Source organism: Diuraphis noxia, unplaced genomic scaffold (assembly GCF_037042655.1).
Source record: "Diuraphis noxia isolate RWA-SAM2 unplaced genomic scaffold, SU_Dnox_SAM2 contig0003, whole genome shotgun sequence".
Classification (NCBI taxonomy): Eukaryota; Metazoa; Arthropoda; class Insecta; order Hemiptera; family Aphididae; genus Diuraphis; species Diuraphis noxia.
The window spans coordinates 48,527,114-48,553,824 of record NW_028301713.1 but is presented as its reverse complement, the minus strand read 5'-3'; the positions used below and the strand labels follow the sequence as shown (position 1 = coordinate 48,553,824).

At 33.8% G+C, this 26,711-nt stretch overlaps 1 protein-coding gene across 1 annotated transcript; it reads left to right on the top strand.

Moving 5' to 3' along the window:
* Window positions 1–6,961: 6,961 nt before the first annotated feature.
* On the top strand, window positions 6,962–26,226 carry LOC107165834 (uncharacterized). Its single transcript, XM_089223111.1, has 9 exons — window positions 6,962–7,470; window positions 12,092–12,215; window positions 16,064–16,160; window positions 16,248–16,400; window positions 21,425–21,485; window positions 21,603–21,701; window positions 22,285–22,365; window positions 22,476–24,772; window positions 25,460–26,226. The coding sequence occupies exons 2-9, from the start codon at window positions 12,104–12,106 to the stop codon at window positions 25,509–25,511; spliced, it is 2,952 nt and encodes a 983-aa protein (XP_089079237.1). The 5' UTR covers window positions 6,962–7,470; window positions 12,092–12,103; the 3' UTR covers window positions 25,512–26,226.
* The last annotated feature ends 485 nt before the right edge of the window (window positions 26,227–26,711 follow it).

The following is a 26,711-nucleotide window of genomic DNA, read 5'->3' as shown; positions in this document are numbered from 1 at the left end:
TTATTTCTCATCACCCATGCAATTTAAAAATTTCAAAGTTATGAACATATTTTGTCTATCAATATTAAAAAATTTCCCAGTTATAGATGAAAATGTGTTCACATTTCACAAGATATCTGATTTTACAACATTGTCTTTATGTTATCAAGTTATAATGCCTAGAAATTTTTCGTATCGTCTACTTATGTTAGGAGTTCATAATATTAGCTATAGGAATTTACGTTATTACCTAATTTACATAATTGATGGAAGGGTAACTCATATACAAATTGTATTATTTAACGTATATACATTTTAATATATTATTTAATATTCAAAATTTAACCAACATTATGTGTTATACCTATTTAAAAATACGAACCTTTTAATAATAAATTACAATATTTATAATCTATTTAATAATATGTTCTTAAATTTAACTAATTAAGAAACAATAATTAATAAAGGTATCCACGCAATAAGAAATTCTATAGGTGCTATACAGAATAAATTAAAGTAAATTATTAGAAAATAATTTATTTTTGTTCGTCATTTGAATTTTGAATTCTTATTTTATAACTTTTCAGTTTCGTTTTAAATTTTAATACTCAATATGATAACTAAAACTACAATTCATTCGCAGAATGTTATTATAATATTATTAAAATTGTTAAATTATACTTTTCTATGACTGACTGTTAGTGAATTTTTGGTTTTCATACGGTCAAAATGTATTTCGTTGATATAATCTTAATTTATCCATGATTCACAGTCATACACAATTATATAATATTACAGCAAATATTTTTAATTTTTTTTTTTTATTGATCATATTTGACATCAGCAGAATAGGCCATAAGTCACAATTAGTATGCACATTTTTTTTTAGAGTTTATTACATAGGTTAATTTTTTCTAAGAATTTGATAACCAGTGCGATGGCGGTAGCGTCCAGTTCGAGAGCTGCGTCCAATGTGTAGGGTACGTTTGAATTTCTTCGTTCATCCGTGAAATGGCGACATACTGTTAGTTCAGTTCCACAAGACATGCACAGTGGTTTTTCTTCCTTTTCCGTGAGGTACCTACCATCATGTCATACATGTGTAAGATGGGCTAGGCGCCGACTGCATAGGTGCTCGGAAGTTGCGGCCCCTATTGAAAAGTTGGATTCGAGGATCAACTCCCATCATTGAAAAGGTTGAGATTTGAATTTCCCAAACCATCATGTTTACAGAATAATATATCTATACAGACATAAGTAGTCCACTTCCCGCGTTTCTACTGACTAATCTTTAATAATCTTTAACCACAAATTCAAATTATTTTGAAGGGCAAAAGTTAAGGCTAAAAAGCAGTAAATTCGGCCTCCATTGCAGCCTTCATAGCCCATGAAGACGGGTGTGGCCGATGCGGAATATATTTTAATTATTAACATTATTTTTGGGTATTATTTATCTTTTTGCGTGGTATGCGTTATTGATCAATCAAAAAAATATTTAAATTTAATAAGCGCACATTAAATTATAATATTGATGCCTAGTACCTACCTATATTAATTTTATATTGATATTTTCAATAATTGTATGATTCTTTAAAGTAAAATAAATTATAAATATGTTATAACATGTATATAGGTACCTAGATTTAGTGCTATGGGTAAAATATTTTTAGGAATTTAGAAGATTATTACCTTTTCACAATTATATTTTATACACAATAGTTAAATATTTATAAATGCCCCACTCAAAAAAATAAATAGGTAATAAATAAATAAAAATAGTAAGTAACTCCAAGTTAACAATGGTGATTCCCATTTGAAAACAAATAAGTTGCTGGTATCAGTGTATCACCAACTTATTATTTGAACATTCCTTCAAATATAAATGGTGTTATATGGTGACATGGTGTTGTACTAAAGTCCTTATAAATTTACTCATCGTATCAATTACAAACATAATAATATACTAATTTTAATAAATTCATTACTGAAGGAAAAACGAGGATGAATTTACTTGACGAATCACAATGTATATACAACCAGACTGTATAATATGTGTCATTTATAAGTGCTCTCGCTGTATTGAATATACGCTTAACTATTTAAGAACAGGTAATAATCGTATGGATATCGGATACGACGATACATAATAATATAATATATGATGCGTTCACCATGAGGTGGTGTTTTGAACATGATATTCAGTTTTGATAAAAAAATATTAAATATTTAACAACTATAATATCACATAACGCGTATACCTATTATATAATTATATCGTACATAGGTAGTACTTGTACACCTATATTATATATATTTATATATATATATTATATATATATACAAATATTTAACACGCGCGTGTTGAATTCTACTACTTCCGTTTCCGCATATTATATAATATGCGTATATAATATATATTATAAACCCACGCATAAATATTACACATATACCCATTTACAAAAAATAATCAATGTTGTAAGTAAATATTATCTGTAGTAGAAATCGGGCGTGAATACACAATGTGCATGTTAAAGAGGCATATGTGCCGTACTATTACCCGGAATTATATATATTATACAATTGGAAAGGGGCAAGAATTTCACAAAAAGGTAAATTATCATAACATTCAGTCGAAAACAATTTAACCGATAGTATTTTATCTGACACGTATTTCAGATATCGACTATAATATTGTCAAAAAAAATATCTGTCGATTAAAATATATGGTTCCACTAAAATACATGATGTCCAACAAATGTTTTAGCTAAATTATTTTTTGGCTAAAATGTTGTTCAGACACAATATTTCCGAATTTTTTATGCGCTTACATAATATATTATCGCCAATCTTAGCTAGTTTTTCCAACTTTTCGGGGGAAGCAAAAACTGTTTTGGCGCTATGAATTTTGAAAGTTGAACCAAGGTATCCCTCTTGGAATAATAATTAATTTTGAAACGGTTACTGTGACTTTTTGAAAAGGCCTAATTCATTAACCAAAAATTCATTTTTTACCAAGAACTCGTGAGATTGCCTCTAATTTTGATAGTGATGTGCATGATAGCAAATGGTTTTAGAATTTTTGATAGGCCATGATGACACTTTGATTTTCACAATGAACATATCGCTCTGATTTCAAACTAATAACACATTCTCACGCGAATATATTTAAAACACGAAAAATGCAGATTTGAGCTTTTTAATATTGGCATTTGGCGGTGATGGTTTTGAAACAAGTGAAACAACGATATAAATTATATGGGTAGTGTAATATAATATGATAATATACGATACTATAAGCAATTCCTATTTATAATGGTTTTCTTTTTTCTGGTATTCCAAGAACCAAGATAGATGAACATAATAAATATCATGTATATTAAACTGTACCTTTTAAATTATAATATATTATAATATGCAATGTAAAACTATACATGCGCGTTGCGTCGATTAAGTATCTATAAATATAAACAACTAAATCCTTCGAATATAAATAATATAATATACATAATACGTAAACAAGTCACCTAGTCATCTATAGTTAAATACAAATGTAAATTTCAAATGCTTATGTCTATTTTACATACTAAAATCCTATACTGTTACTATATTGCTATACATATATATATAGATATATAGTTATACTTTAGAGTTTTAGGCTTATAAATATTAGCCATTTGCTTTTTTACAACTTGCTTTTAAGTACTAAATAATTATTATAGTTATTACTTATTTTATAGCTAGTATAATATAATATAATATAATTATACCTATGTAGGTGTAGATATTAGATACTATATGACCTACAGTGATAAATTTTTTAATTTATTGCAATAGAATAATTCTACAATTATTGTAGATTAATTTATCAAATTAATTACTATCTAAACATACAAATTCAAATATATAGTCTAATAATATGTTTTTTGGAAAATGGACTTCACACTAGATGTTTTGGATTGTTGAACTTCCTATATAAAAATGGTTATTCCTAATTGTAAGGATTATTTTAATATAGGAGATACCAATAATTTTAGTGAAATTACTTTCAAAATCCTATCAGTCGTTATAGATGTAGGTACTGTGACTAAACATTAAGCTTGGACATTTGGTATTTAATTTTATATTTTCATCATGTATATAGGTAAGATACAATATTACTAATATTTTATATGAAAAATGTATATAACGTATGTTCGCAGTGTTCGCACACATTATAATGTAGTGTAGATCTAACGATAATATCATTTAACAGTCACATGACATATAATATTTAAGTAAAAATATTGTTTTTTGGAAATTCCTGATTTAATAAAATCAAACTTATCGATAAATGAACAGATTTTAAATTAATAATTAAATGTTATTATTGAGTTAAATACAAGGTATAGATTATCTTTATAACTTGCAAACATTAAGATTACCGATGATCACCATTTTGTATTTTACGTTAGTGATTTAAATTTGGAACAGAACATTCCGCATTTCTTCTATATAAAAGTTAATCAAGTTAATTTTCTATTACACATTATTTAGTTGTAGTTGTAACTCGTATTTCACATTAAAATTAAAGACTCTTATACATTGTAATATATTTAAACGTTCAATGATGAATACTAGATGTTTAGTTTATAATATACCTACACTTTTGCTATACTAATAATCTATCTTATCTGATTTAAGTTTATGGTTTTTCACATTGTTCAATCGTAGTTTGGAATGTTTGGATAGGTGTAAATGATATATTATAACGATAATGCTGGGTTTATTAATTTTTCTGGTTTTTGTGATAAAACTAACATATTTATAGCGTATCTGTAATTGTGTCGCGGCTTTTTCAGTTTTAGTCTTATTTAGAATTTAATGAAACATATTAAGTCGATCATTAATCGTTATATCATTCTGACATTCATGAACGGAAATGTGAGTTAATTGTAAAATGATAATATATAATATATTGATATAATGATTTATAATTGTATAGTAAGAACTGTTATACTATGATTATTATTTTAAGATTAATTTTATTTTAAACTGTCCGGTGAATTTATTTTGTAATATTTTAATCATCATGAGCAATATTTTGAAAATCCAATAACAAGTGCGCAAATTCGTAGGTACAAACAAAAAATATATTGTTATGTGTAGGATATTATATAGGTAGGACGTTTATCAAAAATAGTACATTTATTAATATATTTATATATATATATACCTAATAACCTAATCTAATTTATAAACAAAAACCTATAAAAGAGCTTTTACCGAAAGTAATAGTCATATAATATAGTATTAGGTATAAGTATAACCGTGATTTGTAGAAATTGGTTATATTAATAATATTTACGGTTTTTATTTTGATAACAAAAATAATTTTAAAGGGAAAATACAATAACGTATATTAAATAATAAATATATATAAGTAGGTAGGTATATATATGATCTTATACATCTTATATTTATAAGATGTATATTGTTATAAAAGTTTTATTTAACATATATTTATACCATCTATACAATTTGGGTATACAATACTGTGTGTAAATTAATGATATGAATAAATATGATAAATATGCGTAAATAATAGTTATGTGTTTAAAAGGTGTAACATTATAATTATGTATAATTATAATATATACTATAGACGTTGTTTTAAGGTTTGACATTGGTAAAATATACATGATGTGTAGGTATTAGCAAAACTAAAAACACTGCAATAATATCTGTCAGCTCTGTATTTTGTATAATATAGGTACCACATTAGGTGTATTTTTTTTTTAAATGCAATTTAGAATATATGGCGATAATAATATTATCTACAAAGCTATAAAATTGTTTACATCAGCTATACCTAAAAGCTATTTTCTATTTAAGTAGGTATAATAAATTTTGCGATATACATAAGTACCTACCTACTATTTAATACGTATTAAGCAATGTATAGGTATCTATTTACTCATTGCGTTTAAATGCCCGTATTTTGTTAATAATAATGCATAAATAAACCTTCAGAATTTCAGATAAACTGAATAATATACCATTTATAACTTAAGCAAGTTGGGCAAACTGAACTGCTCAATAAAGCAATGTCATTACATGCCTAATTAGAAAAATAATATAATGGAACACCACAATAAAAGATAAGAAAGTCGATATTTGCCGTATACATAATATTATAGGTAATAATAATATATGCGCAGTAAAGTCTGTCCGTTTTCGAATACATATACCTACATTCAGGGTAATTTTAATGGGCATTGACTGCATATATAATAAAATCATAAACGCATAATATGCGAAATAATAAAATCGGAATCTTATTTCCCGTGCCGCGAGCGTGTCGTCGGTGTGTATTCGACGAAACCGAAAAAAAAAACCCCATAACGATTCGATATAGCGTTCATTTTCCTCCTTCCACGCCATTAAATCCATCCCCGTCGCGCGCGCCCCATCACTTGAGCCGAATGAATCGCCCGAGCGAGGGGATGACGACCGCCGCCGCGCACGAGAGCTGCAGCGGCAGCGGCGGCGACGTGCGCGCGAGGTGGCTGCCGGCAAAGTGGTGAAGAGGTGTTCGGCGACGGGGTGGTACGGTGGAGAGACGTGAAAAATCATCTCTTCGGCCACGAAAAATACAGACACGTTCGTCGTACGCGGCGACTTACTGCCACGGCGGCGGAGGGGTACGTCGCACGCACGCACACTGTTGTCCGTATCCCCACCGCGAGCTGACGTCACGGCCGGCTTTACCATTGGGCACAGGCGTGGCGTCCGCGCTGCCGCCGCCGCCGCCCGCTCGGCCGTCCGATGGAAAGGGGTTCGATAATGTACTACACGATGCGTTAGACGGCGGAGCGGGGGCGGGGTGACCCGACTGCCACCACCACCGCCGCCGCGGCCGACCGTCCGTCCGTCACCGTCGACGTCGTCGTCGACGCCGCCGCCGCCGGCAGTGGTCGCGCGCGTCGCCAGTCGCCGTCGAGAGTCGAGAGCCGCTATCCGTCCGTGCATGTAGTGCGTTGTGTAGCCGTAGTCTCCGCGAGTTTCACAGTACGCGTCTCGTACGTAATATCTATGTATATGTATGTACGTGATATTTTTCACTCAGAGTGCTGTTCCGTCGTGCGCATGCGCGCCGAATAATATACCGACGGCCGTCGTAGTGGTGTGTGCGTGCGTGTGTGTGGTACAGTGTAGCGTGCACTGTTCCCGGTCCGCTTGTCGCGTGCTTGCGCGTCCGTACGTCCGCCGCTGTGTTCCGTAGTTTTGTGCGTGTGCGAGCGCCGCGTAGCTTTTCGCGTGGTGGAAAGTGTAGTGTGCGCGCGCCCGCTACGTTGCCGCCGCCGCCGCTCCGTCTACAGCTCGTCCTGAACCCGCCCGGCAACGTTGCAATGTCACGCCGTTGAACGTCGTCGTGCATTATATATATATTGTACCTGCCTGCGTACTATATATTGTTATAATATTACGATAATACATTTCAGTTGATAACAGGTAATATTTTTTAACAACAATATTTTTAGTTTTCAAGCTTTACTGTCTTATTGTTTTGGTGGAATTACATTGTACGCTTTCATATACGACCGTGTTCAGTGTACTATGATGGGTATGCGGTATGACATTATTATTATAACATTACATTTATACAATATGGTTTGTCTTATCATGCAACCGGAATTCCGATCGACCGATTTATGTCGTTTCTCCCTCGATGACGTCGAATACACCCTCCGGAACGAGTATAGAGGGACGAGTGACTATTGTTATTGTATATTTATTTTTTTTACTCTTGTTTCGTATAGTATGAGCAAACGGAACCCTTTTTTTGGGGAAGTATAATATCTTTGTATGGCCAAAGACCGTCCGCCTGGGTCGTTGTCGTTATCGATCGCTACGCCGCCCGGTGAATACAAATACACGAAGAAAAAAAGGTCGTTCCACACTTGTTGCTCTAGGATGTCATCGCACCGGGTGCCGGTCGTTCCGCGAGTGGGCGCTGTGCGCAAGTGTGCTGTCGCGGGTGCTGCGATCAATAACGCGGTGGCCGATTTTTCCGGCGCGCGGGAAACTACAGCGACGACGACGACGACACGCGTCCGGTTGGTAACACTGCGATTGCACCATTCGCGTTGACTGCATGGAACGACTCTAATGCTGGAGACTTGGTTCGACTACCTACTTACTGCAGGTGGAATTCGAAAGTTTACAACTTTGTTCGTTGAATGAGTGTTACACGTGTGGGGGGGAGGCGTGTGTGTACGAAACGATTTTCCCAAACAAATTTGATATTTTGAAGTTATTTTTGTATATATGGCTGGTTGTGCTCGGACGAGTTTGAGCATGAACTCGAAAGTCGTCGAGTAGGAGCAACGGGGAGGGAAGGTACCCGTACAGAAAATTCACGAACAGAAACGCGACCGGTGAGGATGAAGAAGAATGGAGAACGTAAAAAAAACTGACGTTGTGGTTCCATGGGAACGACTGCCGTCATGGGTGTTGGTCACGGTTTATGTTGTATGTTTGTATATATATATATATATATATATATATATATATATATATATATATATAATATTATATATATCATTACAATGCATCGCCACAGCAGTAGCCCAATCAACCCGATTGCGGAACGATGATAATAATATTATTATTTAAAAGAATTCAAAACACAGTCCCTCTGCCACGCGTGAACTGCAGCTGATGCCGGTCAACGCTACGAAAGCGTACACCCATCATCACATTGCTTTACCATACACGAATATAAATTTTGTACGACAAAGCCCAAATATATATTATTTATGATATTACTATTGTTATAATAACGATCGCATTTTATAATGCAAATATAATATTATGTGCAGAGTACGGTTCGAGCCGAGTTTCGGGGACGCATTGAACACGATAGTATTATATTATAACAACATCACGACTTACGGTTTATTTTTCAACCGCCAAAAACCGTTTGACGTTATTATAGACGACGGGTTATCCGACCGTGCTTATATTTGTAATAATTACGGTGTTATTTGTAAGTTTAACGGACCAAGACGCACGAGGCGACGGCCGACGGGTACCTATGTACATAGTCGATGATGGCGAGGTGTGTGGGGGGCGGCCGTCGATTAATAAACCGACGATTGGAATACATTAATGACACAATACCGATCTATCCGCCCGGTGGAGGTGGTAAAAGAAGGATAGGTATATTATTATTGTACAGCGTATGTTATCACATTCGGCGATGGATATATGGGTTATATATATACGTAGTGCGCGCGCTGGCAACCGATAATAAATCGCACGTGGCGCTCCGAGTACATAAATCGCCGTCGTCGACTCTCTCCCTCCGACCGTCATATTATGTAGACCGCACGCCACATTATCGTTCCCGTGGGTTTCGAATATTATTATTATTATTATTATGATACGTTTCGGTTTTAAGTACACGTGTACATATCATTATACTGCGTGTATCGAAATTGTGCCAGCGTTGGACCGTATGGGAAACGGGATTTACTTAAATCAGCTGTTGAACGTTGTAATAAGTGAACCTATATACGTTTAGTACCCAAGTATAGTCGTCACTATAGAGACATACGATAAATAACGTTTTTTATTCTACTTATGTTCGTCATACATTTCATATGATCGCAATTTCGAATTTGGGTGACTATAATTTTTCGACCTAATATTACTTAATAAACAAAATATTTATGGATAGAAAATACATTATTGTATGTATAGTGTGATTGAAGATCATAATATCATACTAGTTACCATAGTGGTTACATGCAATATTAAGGTCATGGTATCCTCACCGCTGACAATATTAAATAATCATAATAATAATATAGAATTTCGTGTAGAAATCATAAACCGTAACCACAACCGCTATAACCATTATCGTAAGTAGTAGACTCTTCGGTCGCTGTAGTATAACGTGATGTATATTAAATATAGGGATGTCCTATCCGCATTATGCATATTACCTGCAGGCCGGTCGGCCGGTGGCTATTTTGTTACTCTAAAACAAATACTTGTAGTAAACACATCCTTCTGCACCACGGACGCTCGTATTATCTTCATTTGTTAAGACGACTGCGAATATAATATATATGGTGCGTAGATAACGCGTCAACTCTTATCGATCTTTCGAGTCACTCTTGACGACGCCCGCCAGTCACACAGTTCCGGTGGAAGTGGTGGTGACAATAACAGCGTGTGCGTTTAACGATGATTTATGTGCAGGCGGCGGGGGCGTTAGCGATTTTAGGTAAAACCGACTTTTCGGTGGGCTGCCACCCCCTTCGGTAATGCGATTAAATAAAAGGCTATATAATAATACTTTTACTCTGCGACCCTATATATACTCGGCGCCGTTGTCGTCGGCGGGGCGTTAATCCAATTTCGTTTTGTTTTCGTTGCTGTGTTGAGGTGGTTGAGGTGCGGAAGAGAATGAGAGGGCAAACGTAGAGTTCATATTATTTTTCTATGGTTTTTATCCCTCGGTAAAAAAAAAAAAAAATGCAGAAGAAACATACCCAAATGGATCCTAAATACTACGTAACACTGCAATTGATTTCATTTTAATGTTATTAAAGAACTTAAATTACCTATAGCACCTTTACGCCTATATTTTATAGCTCTCTATAATCTAGCAATTTCAACATGTTCATTACACTTATAACATCGCTGTTATATTATGTTTAAAAAAAAACTATTGCACGAATAACAATGATCTATTAACTGACTGATTTTTTATACATTTATGCATTTCTGACTTCATGGCTATTGATTATGAATGTATATAAACATTTTTTTTTATTTAACCTTAGTTTAAATGATAATTATTTTTTAATTAAAATTTGTTTCTTAGTAATATAATTTTAAATACGCCTGCAATGATCGTATTTTTTTTCGATTAATCAATCATCCTTTAATATAGGAGGATTTAATTGCAGTAATGTCAGATGAATGGACGGCGTGTATATCTTAAGAAATATACTTTTCACATACAACGGTTGTAACTTATAACTTCTAAGTATATAGGTAATGAAAATCTCTATACCTATAGTCTAAAATTATCGAAGCAATTTTTCTGATTTCCGCATTCGTTGTATTTTGTCCCGCCATTAAAATGATTTTCGGTTGAAACGCCTGGGATTGTGGAGAGTTATTTCAGACTCCGTTTGTGGTAAAAACATAATGGTATATATGATGGAGACTAATTGTGTAAAAATTAAAGTAAGGGAAAAATGCTAATCTTTTTTTTTATTGGCGCTCATTTTTAAGGGAAAAAGATACACAATAAAGTAAAATATGTATTAGATTTTCTTAACGGTTCGTTTAACTATATTATACTTCTAAAACCACCACTATACTTGTTGTGTTTTTCACTATAGACAGAATATCGTTTACACGTTTAATGAAATGAATCGTTGAACCCCCGTAGCGTTTCTTGCCTCGCCTTCATTCGTTATTTCGTTTCCCTGGGGTTTCGTGAGTACATCTTTGTGTGTCTTACCACCACTGTGAGCACAAAGAGTGCGGAAAATCTTCCGCATTATATTCAGACGGACTTTTTTTTTTTATCAAAGTGCTTTGATAAATTCATATTTTTACGGAACCTTATACGTGTTTAATGGATGAAACTTTTATAGTAAGTGTTAAAATAATGAACACTTTAAAACAGTTTTATAGAAGTATTTCATTGAGGTTAGGTACTCGTAATTATTTTTAATTTATGTATATCGAAATATCTTAATTATTACAACTGATTTTTATCTTGTGACTTGTAAATAGTTTAACAATAATAATGAGGTACCTAGTATACCTAATGCCTACCATGTTTTACAAGCAATAATTGTGACGTATAATGAAGACTGATTATGTTTACATTTTTACTATATTATGTATACAATAGACCGAGGAGAAAACCACGCTTCATAATATAACCGATAAACCATATACTTTAAATTAATTTTAAAAGTCATCAAAAATATTATATAAGTATTATGAATGGTTTGTTTGGGCGTACAATTACAGTCACGAACGTGTCAAATTTGTTTAACAAAAATATTTATTCAGTGTTTTTTTTTATCTTCCCTTACAGAGAGTGACAGCCATGAAAGAAACGCGTCGGACTCTGGTGAAAAGCCTGAACCCGCATTTAGTATGTGTCCTATGCGCTGGCTACTATATCGACCCTACAACAATTGTCGAGTGCCTTCATTCATGTGAGTATTTTTTTTTTTTCATTCTTTCTTCTCAACTTGTTAATCATTCTCGGATGTTTTATATTTTAGATACGCACTATGCGTACCTATTTATATAATAAAATGCACCGGATCATATAGCAAAAAGGGTTACAAAATTTATGCGTACACATTTGTGAGATTTAATGTACGTGGAGAGCTCGGCGGGCCCGGAAGGCGCGTGTTCATGAAATATTAGTTTGTGTGTGTGCGTACGTATGTGTGTTAGAATAGCTCAGTCACTAATTGCCGACGATTAGAGCGAGGGCGGCGTCCTCGACATAACTGTATGTCTATAACATGTGTACGTGAGAAACACATTTAAGTAAAATAATGGGTCAAATGCAAGTAATGCACGAATAGATTTTCACATTTCTAATGTATTTGTTGGGAGTGATTCCTCACTTATTTGGGGAAAAACTACCAAAGGAGCATTGTTTAATTGTTTTTCGTTATTATTGCAGGGTGTATCGATCTTTATCAAGTTATTATATAATGCGTTTCTTTAATAAAATAATTGCTTCACATAAGCTATCATATAAATTACTGAAATTCGTGTATCATGATTTGCTGAATTGTTCTAATAATCTATTAATGCAACGATCGTAATAAAACTAATTGGTTTTTAATTATTATTCTCGTGACAAATTAACTGCGGTGCACCTTATAATATATTATATTATTAACAGTTTTGGCAGAGCTAATTTAAATATATTTGTATACAATATAATGTACATAAACATCACGGCTCTCGACAAATTCTCGTCATTCGTAATTATTCTCGTTTTACATAATACGCGCAACTTTACCGATTTCTATACTTGCGAGCTGTTTAAAAAAAAAAAAAAAACATGCCATGACGATATTCACGACTAAGGTCAAATTCATGCAGTGCATAAATTAATTTCATTGTTACTATCTATGTATGCATTCTACCTGTACCAGTTATATTATTGTATTCAACGGCAACGCATATGTAATATAATTTTTAATAACAACTGCAGACTCGAACGATATAAAAAAGGTAATGGGTAGGTTAAGTTGGATTTTTGTTTTTTTGTTCAACAGTGAAACGTTATAGTACGTAGATGGTTAGATTTGACATTCATATGGTTCCATAGAGCGCGGAAAAAATTTATTAGCGTTGTATTCTATATCGCAGCGTTTACCTATAATCATCAGTTTAGTTCATGACACCCGATGGACAACGGAAGGGGAGTGGGAATGAAGTAAATGAAATGAACAATTGGGCAGTAATAAGCACTACGAAATTTCATTAATTCCACAGTGGCGGTAACGGGGGACGTTGTGTGCAGCACAGGCGGAGAGTATAATATAATGTTTGCGGCTGTTGCTAATGATCGCGTTACGTCGTTTATAACTGCAGGAGGAAAAAATAAAGGAAGATATTTCGGAATCTGTCGCTTTTTCAATTGATCGTACCCCGTCAAGGTCATTTGCCCACACGGTCCAACGATCTTCCGATCGTTCAACTGCGGCGTTGACGATATTATATGTTTTTGTTATAGGTATATACGTTTATTATTGTATAATACATTTTCAGATCCTCCATTAATTTCGCACAGTTTTTCTTCCGATTTTCCCGTGTCGGACAACGCGATGTTTGTTGTACGAGTATATAATTTATCATTCCGGCAATTAACACTTCAGTATGGGGTGTCGTGTAACGAAACACAATGATCTAATATCAATATATCATTCATGACGAGCTACATTGTAACACAAACATAAAACAAAATATTATAGACGATAACAATACGTAAACGGATTGATGTCATTATTTCCACGGTAATCCACAAGCGTATTGTCATCGTGTTTTGCCATAGGTTATATCTGCTGCATGCAATGCGTATGGTTACCTGTATAGGCCTGTACCTTCGCGTTTAATCTTCAGTTATCGCATGTACAGACGTCGATCTCCGAGTATAAAATATTGTAATATACTACTCTAAAAAAAAAAAAAAACAATACAGCGTGTTTGCAAAAGATCTAATACCATTGTGAAGGGGAGGTTAGTGAGTTTTTTGGAGTTTTTGGTGGATGGTATGATATATATTATATATAGGTACATCGGTGGTGGGTATGAAACATTTTATAGTTTTTATCAGCTCTCAGCGCGATGGCAACACCTCAGATGCAAGCAGAAGGCATTTTGTGTAGCTGGATATGCGTCGTTCAGGTGCCCGGTGGAGAGAGGGGGCACATTGGACATTATTATAGAGAGGTGTTATACGTCCAAAAAAACTCCTAAATCTCTTGTTTACATTGGTTGGTGATTGATTCTTGTAAAGCAACGTATACTTTTTTGAGAATATGGTTTTCGAAATTCCTCTTATATATATATATATATATATTGCAAGCACACTGTATAATATTATAGTAATTTATTATCTTTTCCATGCTTGTGACGGAGTAATCGTCGCGTGTACGATGTGGTCACACGAACTGCGAGAGCGTGACGATATTACGACTAATATTTTACATCATGTGTATAGGGCATAGGCAAACCCCCCTGGTACCATTGTAGTATAATTTGCTCTTCTCGACGTATCAATGTCGCCGTCGTATATACTCGGAATCCCGCGGGATCGTGTCCTATGTCACCCGAACGACTCTGTAAGTCCGCATGTCATCATAATATCGTAATTCAATAACCGTTACAAACATTTGTGTTTGCAAGTATTTTAATTATTGTCCTGTTGATCTCTCGTTTCGAACGAAGTCGTCAACGACGACTCACGACAGTGAAGTGTTCGTTGTGCGCTGCAGAGTTCGCGTCGTGATATACGATACCTATAATATATATATATGTATATATTTGTATTATTAATGATAAGGCTTCAACATCTTAAGTTATTATACTACAATTTTAATAATGTAAACAGAAATAAAATTTAAAAATATTTACTATTTATGATTTAAGTGTACGAATGGAAACATTTAAAAATTGCTTCGGTGTTTTCTTCGCCTAGAGCAAGTCGGAGGAAAGTTGTGTTTTTAAAAATTGTCCGAGCTTCCGTGTATTTTGGCATCTAGTGATAATGTGGTCGATCGATAGGTTTACGTTGCATGTGTTGCATACCGTAGCTGGTTCCTTGGTAATGAGGAAGGAGTGGGTGAGGTGAGTGTAGCCTATTCTGGCTCGGGTTATAATGACCTCATATAATATGTTATTAAAAGGTAGATTGTGTACTACATTCGTATCTAAACACGGTGATGGTGCAGTATCTTCGTGAATCGGGTCTCCATCAGTATCCGACAAGCGTGATGCATTTCATTTGCGCTGATTACTTTATTTTGATCCCGAAATTTGACAAATGATGAGTCCGATATAGCTGTGCCGGGTTGAATAGTAGGGTGGTACGGCGTTTTATTGATATAAGTTTACTATTACCATCGTTAAGCGCCACGATACGTCTTGGTTATGCACTAATTAGTAAGTTATTAGCCATAATTATATTATGTTAATGATGCAAATGGATATAACATTATGTTTTGTTTATCGCATATACGAAGACGATGTACCTATACAATAATATTGCCGGAAGGGCATACAGCCGTACAAGCCGGTTTCTAGCGGTATACTTTTTTAGGATGATTATATTCACACTATTCACATGAGGGTGTATGGTGCATATATATAAAATAGTATGATAAATATAGACTTCGCTCGCTGTATTTGAATGGTTATAAATAACGCTATACTGTCAGTATTTTCATTATTATTGTTGTTACCGAGTTGTTATTATTATTACCTCTCTTGTCTTTCTTAAAATTATACTCAATGGTACCTATATTTGTTTTTACAGTTTGTCGGTCCTGTATCGTCAAGTACTTGGACACCAGTCGATTCTGCCCAATATGCGACGTCCAACTACACAAGACCCGTCCGCTATTGAGCATCAGGTATGAAACTTAATCGTTATTGTGTATCTATATCTATTTGTACCGCTGTGGTTTTAAAATATATAATAACGTGGTTGGTGTTTGCAGACGGGACAAGATATTGGAACGACTAGTGTACAAAATCGTGCCCGGGCTACATGCCAAAGAGATGGCCCGCAGGGCCTTACCGAACGTTGAATTGTATTTATCGCCAGACGACCTTGTCAGTCTCGTATTGCAGTATCACATCGAAGACACTAGGTAAATATATTTTTGTACAATAAATAAATCATCATCAAAAAAAAAAAAAAAATACATTTAAAACAAAAGTGAATCGAAATATAATTGACGTCATACAGATAATATTCCTAATACGATTTTGTAGAAATTGATTTTAAATCTTTTACCGTATTATGATTATTATTTACTCAAGTTTTCAATAAATTGTTGACCATGACACCATGTTAAGCCACCGACGATTAGAAGTTGGTTAAACAATTACACTTTTAAGTTGTAATATTTTTCATTCATATGAATGGTTCATAAAAAAAAAGATTGTCGTTATATATAGGTGGTAATGTGGTATACGTAATATACGAGTAGTATACGTTATGTATCGAATCCGATTATTGATCCATTATATCCAAAGCCAATAATCGTATGAATAAAGAATAGAAATGGCTCTGGAGAATAACTGGGGTCGGTCTGATAATTTGACGTCTGTCAAAAACAATAAAATATGTGGCTCAGGACATTTTCTCTAATAGACATGACTGCTGTGAAAAATAACGATTGCCGCCCACGTCTGTTCGCGTTAGTAGGTACTGGAGGACTTTCACCGCGACGTGGTTTTGTGGTGCAGTTGTAATTAAATATATTATATTACGGCATTATGCGCATTTTGTAGTCTAGTGTATAGACATAGTGCTGGGCTTATGTATTTCGGATGGCCGTAAATTTTGATTTATACCTGACTTACAAAATTAAGAACAATCATTTTAATCGAAAACTTTGAATCAAACAAAAATAATTACCATGGTTATATAAGACTATAAAAAATACATTTTTATCCTATTAAAAATATTATTTATACTGCAGATGACATACGTTTTCTTTATATTCCTTCGTTTATGCTTTATAGTTAATAATACTAATATAATTATATTTACAGTTGGAAGTCTTGGAACTATGAACTATTGATAGAATAATTCATTTATTTTTACGTTGTATAATAATATGCAACATTACGGAGAAACTATCGTAATTATGCATAATAGTAAATTGTTGTGACTTTATTTTTTATCGAGTGCGGTCAACCATCAATATTTCGAGTGTCCATTTTAGTTTCTTAACATCCATTAAATATTAAACAATATTATGTGCGATTTGTATATGAAAATATAATCACGGTATCGTTAAATATTTATATTTTTTGTAAGGATATAAAATACAAATATTTCCATACATTTGATTTTTATAACTACAACATAAAAAAATCTAGATTTAGTATAATAACAGTACCTATATCTGATGTTTAATGAGGAAAAATAATTATCGTTAACACGTGAACAGATCTGATACAAGTTGGATCCATAGTCCATAATGGTATTTAAGTATATTTTCTTATGCTTTACTCTCTCGGCATTTAAATTTATATTTATATTATATTGACGGAAAATATATTGTTTTCATTTCAAATTTTATTGTAAAAACATACTTACGACATAAATGCGTAGTACATGATTTCATCCGCTTTGCTAAACATATATTCTATTATAAATAAAATGCATAAACAAGTTTATGGCTATATCGTCATGCAGTATTGTATTGCAATGACAGATCTTTATGAGTTCAAACGTCGAACAATAACGCGACGAATAGAAAATATTATTAAATACCACTCATTATATATCATCTATATATTCATTTTATATATTGCATTATCATAATATTTATATTCACCCCGTCGCTCTTCTTCTATCGCGTACCATATCCCTTCACTATTGATTATAGTATAAATAATTTTGCGGACAGTATATTATGTATGTGGTGTGTGGCTAGATTTTATTTTGAGCTGGATTCTATCAAACACTGATTGTGGATGTTGAACTCATGTATGTACCCCTTCTAACCTAATCTCAATCACTTGATTTAAACATATAATTATTTATACTCAATTTATTTGATTTGAATTTTTGTTATACATTTTTGTGTTATTTTGAAACAAAAACCAATTAATCAATAAATTTTGATATAACAATGAACAGTTGATCTGATATTTCGACTGTAATGTTTCTAATTTTACAGAACAGAATAATCGTACAACTTCGATTTCGAACTTGTTTTATTGTATGATAATTGATTTTTATTCGGTACCTATATATAAGTTCAAAAGGTATTTTAGTTTTTGTGCATATATTATCCATTATTCGCTTGTCCAACTACCGCGGGACTTTAGAAAACATTATTTTTTTTTGTAATTATTTCACACTGTTTTTGGATTTTTGATACAACAGATGTCCAGTGTTATGTCTTGTCTTATGAAATATTACAGGATATTTGTTTGGAACAACAATAATACTGGTGCATAATTAATTCGTGAGGATTTTCAAATTTTGTATATGATGTGACCGTTTCTGTTATTGACTATTGATGAACATAAACAAAAACAACAAAAATGAAGAAACACATTATTGAAAAAAAAAATACATGTTGGTAAAGGGTCCCTTATGCTCATTCGTACTGTGACCGCAAAGTATAGGAAACACAAAGGAGGGGAAAAACGTAAGCAAACCGCGTGCACTGTCAAACGGAGCGTGTCATGAGTGAATCGGTGCCCACAACAAACCTCATATATACGTATATAATATCCATAATAAACATAATTTACAACAATAAACGGTTTTCTCGCGCTGGTCGAGGGTCAAGTGGCGCGTGACTTGTATAGGGATGTTTATGTTTTTTCTGCAGTTCATGCAATAACAAGGGTGTCCATAATTTCCGTCGATATTTCAATTTGCGTGTAGTGAATATTGAAATGGGAAAACTACGATTCCCCACACAAAGGCTGCAGGTGTTGTTGTTCGATCGGAAGTTTTTTTTTAAGCGTTTCTCAGATATGGGTCAGGAATATTTTTGCTGCGAGATTAAGTATTGGCAGTTTTAAATTCAGTTATGTTATTATATTGGTACCGATCAACTTTTAATTGTAATACTATAGTCAAAATAATTTTTTTTATCACATTTTTCTATCAATTACTGATAAAGTTAATTACGATTCAGAGTATACAGAGATGTTTGAGACGTTCCCTCTGTTACCTATAATTATTAACACGGAAAAAATATATAGTAGGTACCTATAGGTAAACTTGAATTCTTAAAAGAAAAATAATATATTTTGAATTCAAACGCAAACTTAGGGTTTGCTTCTCCAAATATTGTTCGTTAAATGTCACTGGCCGGCTAATAGTATAGAGATTTTTATTTGTTACGCTTCGACAACTGACTGTATATTGAATCGCGAACGACACGTACTTGGTGTACCGAGGTCGTCGCGTAGTGCGGTGGCCTACAACTAATCAGTAATTGTTGACTTCGTATTATTGTCGTATGAAAATTATTTAGGACATGCGGTTTGCATGTTTTGATGGAATTTATGTTGTATTACTCCACTTGATAAGTTTTGGAAGTTGGCCAGAGTAAAAAGCTAAAATACACAATAGCTAGTAAATTGCCAAATGCCATATTTATATATGATCTATAAATTGTTGATTTTGTTTTAAATTCATCTACTGTGTTTCCATCTTAATATTTCTATGTTATTAACTGTAATTATTTAAAGATTTAGGTATAAAAGATACTTGACAACTATTTTAAATAATTAGGTTGTCGTCGCCATGTTTTTACCTAGGCATAATATGCACGTGTAATTGCAAACATAAAAAATATTGGATATTCAGTAAATAATTGACCAAACATAGTACCTATGTTGAAAAAACTACTAATGAGATTTCTTAATTTTCAAATTAGGTTTTATTAAGTACCTATTAAATAATATATTATTAACTAAATTTTAGTAAATTATTTACCAGACACGCCTTATTTATGGAATATTCATTTATTTATTTCATGGCATATCAAAATCATCTTAGTTTCTGTGAATGATACTGTGTGTCCACACTTCAACGATTTCGAATTTAGATCCCATCATAGTATTTTTGTGTCATATTTTGAATTAAAAATGTGAAAGAAGTATGGTATCGTTATTAAACTCCTACGGATATATTCGTTTTGATTAAAAGTCTTCCAACCCTCTGGGAGCTGTTTTTAAACTCGAACACATCTCCCCTTTGATGGCGATGTCAGCAATTTATGTACCGAGGGGTTAGTGTGCATGTATAAAAAAAAAAATATATATATATATTTTGGACGAAACATATGGGTTTACGTTATTAAACAAATATGTATTTATTCCAAGTGGAACGTTGTGCCAACGTTAGTGATGATAAAGTTTGTAATTTATTGGGTCCAGAACAGTAATTCTGACTCGAGGGGCAGTTAGATAACCTAGATCTAATCAATATATATTTATTTTTTTATTCACCACTACTTTGTTCCTATTAGTTTTCCTTTTTTAATTTAATTATTATTATACATTATCCCATTATCTATATTATCAGTGTAATACCTAAATTGTGTTTTAATTAAAGAAATTCGTAAAAAAAAGTATGTAGTTAGGTATATGTATATGTAGGTATGTTTATATATATGTAGATACGTCACGATGTTACTGAATACTTTGTTCTCTTTTTCTATTGTCACATTTCTACAGATCGATGGGTGAGCAGCTAGCATTATAGTAATTTATACATGTCTTCACGCCTCAACAAGTAATCCTAGTGTTCATACTTTGTGTCTACTTACCTTCTTGTTTGGTTAAATGAAAACTAATCTGTTAATTGTTAAGATATGGAGTAATAACGCGATTGGTATACATAAGTTATTTTTGACAAGAGAAATGAGAAGTTCGTTCGTGCGTAAAAAACCGGACATGCAATAAAAGCAGCGGTCGTGGGTAGTCAACTGAAATCTTCAACCCTAGTCTTGTTATTGATAAGCTCTTGGGTTTTCAGTGTATAAAGTAACCGTTCTAAACCCCCAAGGGATAAATGGCTGATCGTTTGTAACATTCAAAATTACAGGTTTTGCCCCTCGACATGTCTTGTTTTCAAAACTAAAAACAAATCCATTTTCATTTTTATCTGATTTTTTTTTTTTTATTACAGTTCGCAAACATTGGATGTTGAAGAGAACGAAACCAACAATGCAGTGAACCAAAATTTAAAGGTGAATAAATTTAGTTGTTATATAATGCCTTTATTTGGCGAGAATAGTGATTTTTATTATTTTACTTTTTTTCTGATAAGTGCCTTTTGTAAAATACATATTATATTTATTTAACAGGATGCTCATAAAAAGTTCCTCAAATGTCCGGCTGCTGTTACTGTGGAACACCTGAAAAAGTTTTTAATACTGAAATACAACTTAACAGACCAACACCAGGTAATTATTTATACATTTTAAGTGTTTATCTACTCAAAAGTTGTTCAATTTTAAATTGAGAGTACTGAGTAGGTACATAGTCTACATGTTATTATGTTTATGTATACTATACTCTTCCAAATGTGACACGTAAGGATACAAATTATCTATTCACATTATAGACATAGACGTTGTAATTTATCATTAGATAAACAACGACCATGTATTATGTTTAATCACTAATATGTATGATATTACTGTAATTAATCAAATTTAAGCATAACAAATTAAAATTTTCAATTTTCCGTGAAATAATGCTATATAACGGATATTTCTTAGTAAAAAAATCTCAACAAAATACAGCGTATATTTTAGAATCATTTGTGCCACCTAAATACTTAATTTTTTTAAATTTATAAACATTTATTTATAATACAATTTGGAAAATAGTGAGCATATTTTAATTTTTTACAACAACTTAAATTTTAATTAGCTTATGCTCTTGTGTGGGTGATAACAAATCATGTAAATAAATTCTTGAGTGTTATACAAGTTTATGTATGTTTGTAGTTAAATTTTGAAATTTGTTTAATTCATGTTACAGGTGGACATTTTTCATGCTTCTGAAAATTTGTCCGATGATTTATCCTTAATAGACATTGCTTACTGCTTCGAATGGAAACAGGTAACATAGTTATTTTATATATTTTGTATTAAAACATTTAATTTAGTTCCGAGTTATGTCGGTTTGATTTTTCAATATTAGATTCCATAGTTTTTTTTATTTATTTTCAGACCTCACCAATGGAATTATATTTCCAAATCCTAGAAAAATCTACCATTGCTGTTCCAATCACAGATGAAGTAGAGTTGGTCGAGGAAGTTGATATGGACGAAGATTCTCATAGTGTAGCATCGTCTTCTTTACCCTTTATGTCTTCCAAAAGTATTTCTGAAAGCGACGATGCTTCAAATACAAGTTTGGATTCAAAACCTTTATTTGAGAGATTGGAATCAGAAAAGATTTATCGAAAAAGAAAACGAAATCGCGTGATCTCTGATGAAGAACCAGAACCAAAGAAGAGCCTATTTGACACTCTCCTACAAAGTACAACAAATAATAACGAAAATGAAGACAAGGATTTTCAAGAGTCAGATGAGGATTATTCTAAGTACGAACAAGATATAGAGGAGATCATCGAGGAAGATGACGATGATGACATTGGTCGTTTAAGGATATCTTCAAATATGTCTGAAGATGAAGTAAATAATGACGAAACCACTAGTCAAATGTTTGTCATCGATGAAGCTATTGAAGAAATCCCCGAAGAAGAAAAATGTGAAAAAGTAATCAAGGAAAAGCACTGGAAATCTGAAGGACGAAATAAGAGAAAGAGTAAGAAGGCAAAACACCATCATCATCACAAACGAAGACTGTCGCAATCGCCTCCTCCGTCGGCTACTATCGTACACTCACCTGATAGAGATATAATGAAGCTGAAAGTAAAACTGAACACATTGCCAGGGTATCGACATAAGGAAGATAAACATCATAGGCATGCCAAACACTATAACGGTAGCGCGTCGTCAGCATCTTCAATTGTGTCATCTCCAGGCAGATCGTCTTACAAAGAAGATGACTCAGTATTATCAGAACAATCTTGTGACAGTGTTGCTTTACCCAAAAAATCTCGTGAAGAAATTAAATTGCCAGATGAAAAGCAGCAGCATGTAGGGGATGTTCAAAAATCTCAAATGTCTCGATCTTCTTCACAGGCCGTAGTCGAATCTCCTAAGGGTGAAACTTTGGCTATGGAACCATCGCAACAAGTTCGAGCTGTACGATCCAAACCTAAACCGACCGTCGAACAGCAATCCAACAACGAACCGTCACACGGTAAAATGATAATAATGCCTCCGTCGTCAATCACAGTTAGCATAATAACGGCTGAAGAAAAGTTGAAGATGGAAAAGGACAAGACGCTCATGTTAACGGGTAATCATGACTTCGAAAACAAACGACCATCGTTGGAAATTGTACGTGTGAACGGTCCTCCTACTACCCCTCCAATAACCGTTGAAGTTCCTAAATCCAGCCCCAAGCCCAAAGAACAGCACGAAGAACAACCCGCACCATCAAGGCCGAAGACCAAGAAGCCCGTGCCGGCGGTTATTCCTATCAAATCTGCTAAACCGTCGATAACCATCATACCTCAAAGTCGAAGTCCTAGCAACAGCAACAACAATAACAACAACAATGGGAACAGCAATGGTACAAAACCTGAAGAAATTAAGACCAGTGTGACGATATCGTTGGAAAATGGATCTCACAACGACTCGGCGTTAGATTTGTCCGGTAAATCGTCCAGGAAAGACTGCGGGCCACAATATAACACAGTCAACAAAAACAATAGCAGCAGTAACAACAACAACAGCAACAAGGGTATATCGTCTTCACACACAAACGGTAATAGTGGCCAATACGACCCTCCAAGCATGAGGAACTTGATGACGCTCTCGGACACTGCGGTACATCTTAGAAACATGATGACTACTTCGTCGTCGTCTAGTAAGGAACAACAACAGCAGCAGGATGCGAAAAAACGGTACGGCAGCCACCACCATAATAACAACAACATCAACCATGGCGGAAACGGTTCATGTTCGCCTAAACGTCACAACGGAAACGTACCGCTTCGGATTCCTGTACCACCTAATTCCGGTTCGTTCGTCAAGTCATCCGGCGCCGCATCTCACAAACCGGGAAAAGTGTCTGTAGCATCTCGCACTTCCGACACAAAACCCAAACACGGGCCCCCCAACCAGGCCGTCCGACACATTCCAAACCCGTCGGTGCTGTTGTTTAGGCACCATCAACAGCACCTGGCGCAGTTTGCAGCAGCCGCCGCCAATGCTGTGGCCGCCAACAGCAACAAGAGACCAAACCCTCCGGTGCCGTCCGCATCCCGGATACCACCACACCCGATGCCGGCTGCCATACCACTGCACACTATCCGGAAAATGGAGAACCTGACTAAAAACATCGAAAAAGTCGCTGCAGGGCTATCGGTCAAGGCCAACGCGCTTTACAAGTAATTTGAAAACAGTTTATATTTTATTTTACATTTTTCATCTTCTTTTTCTGTTTCTCCTGCTACTTACTTTACCTCCTGAACAATAAAAGGCATCTCTTTCCAAATAGATCACATCATCTCGATTAATTTTTATCGCCATTACTCCCCCCCCCCTCAAAAGTCCCTTTAAGATCGACGGTAGTCAATGGGTGGTTTTTGAAATTCGTTTGGTTGTTTTAGCGTGAGATTTTTGTATCTTCTTTTTTCATTTTATTCCGACAAAATAAAAACACTGTTATTAGCACATTCCTATAATATAAAACAACGTCTCCGAAGACGTGACTTGCCTGTTCCCGTACATATCGTATGTACGTGTCCGTGTCTTGATGCGTTGTTGTCCAATCGATGATCTCTGTGCGAAATAACAATAATTCCGTTACTATTTGGTCGGATTGATTTTTCAGGTTTAAATAATTCTTACGTTCCGTGACTAATATTAAATGTTTGATAACTCACGAATATCACATTATGTCGCTATTACGAAAACTGCTTTCGTGTACGCCGTCTTCAATTAAAAAAAAATACAATAAACCCAATAGTTCGTTTTATCAGGGAAGATGCCTTCACAAATAGTTTGCCTATTCTTTTTAAATGCATAACTTTTTATACCACGATTATATTTCAATGGTGTGTATTATTTATTAGGCAAAATTTCATCGAGAACGGCGGACGTGCACGCCTAGAACTCCCGAGTTGAAGTACTATAAATGCTACATTCAGTGGCAGTACCACCTACCGGTGAATTATTAGTTTTATTATTATATAACTATTATTTATTATTATTTTTATTATAATGTTTTAAGTCTATTGTGAAAAACAAAAAAACTGTTTTTTCCATTGTCGGGCTAGACTGACAATGCGCCGGGCAAATTGCAATACCCACTGAAGTTTATTTTTATTTATTTATTAATTTATTTCCTAATTTATTATTAAACCACTGCGTTTTTAAGACGACCCATTACTATTAGGAGGATGGTACAAAGTTAAATAATATTTTAATCGAGGGGGCGGGTGTGACCTCTTACATTGTAAATTTATATTATATTTTATTGTGGTTTTATCATTTAACTGGTAGATGTAGACTGAATTTAATTAAGACAATTTTTTTATGTCAATAAAAACATAAAATGACTTTTATCTTTGTAAATATTATGTATAGTACTTATAGTTAAATTAATAAAATATTGTTTTACTCGTATTATTATAATACCTAGACGGGTTAGATTAAATTATAATACTTGCTTATATTATTAAGTCATAATACTATTTGGATACAATATATTTTATGATTACTGTAGTTTTGTCGGAGATCATTTTAATAATTATTTATGTGCTGTATTTAGAATTAATTATACAATAATAATGTATTGTTGTGTGTAAATAATATTAAATACAATTGATTTTCTTTGTTATTACGACGCGTTTTATACATCGACTCTACCCGCCTTTCATTTTCCGCCTTTTCGCTTATTCCTTCTTCCAATAATCTCAAGCTCAACCTAGAACCTTGCTCACTATCTACATGTCAGTGAAAGTAACACTATCGTGGTTCCTGACTCAGTTGTGATACCACATGGAAAAAATAAGAAACTTATGAGGAAAATACAACTAATACACCAACGCGCGACGGGCGTAATTGATACAATTAAATGTCCGCATGTCAGCTCAGGCTGCTCGCCCGAGTCGAATGGACGATAAATAAATATAGTCAATTGACGAAATAAACGTCCTACCTATATAAGTAGGTACAACCCGTGAAATATTATCATTGACTCCAACGATAAGTTTTTCCGGTACAGCGTTCTAATCTACATAATATGCACTATAGGACAACGGACGAACAAAACAGTTCGTTCTCTTTTTAGCAAACGGTGTGATGGACAGCCGACCGACGAAG

Coding starts and splice junctions, on each gene's coding strand:
- LOC107165834 (XM_089223111.1), top strand. CDS start 12,104: ATGAAAGAAACGCGTCGGACTCTGGTGAAAAGCCTGAACCCGCATTTA. Junction 16,401..21,424: donor TATCACATCGAAGACACTAG/GTAAATATATTT, acceptor TTTTTATTACAG/TTCGCAAACATTGGATGTTG. Junction 21,702..22,284: donor ACTTAACAGACCAACACCAG/GTAATTATTTAT, acceptor TTCATGTTACAG/GTGGACATTTTTCATGCTTC.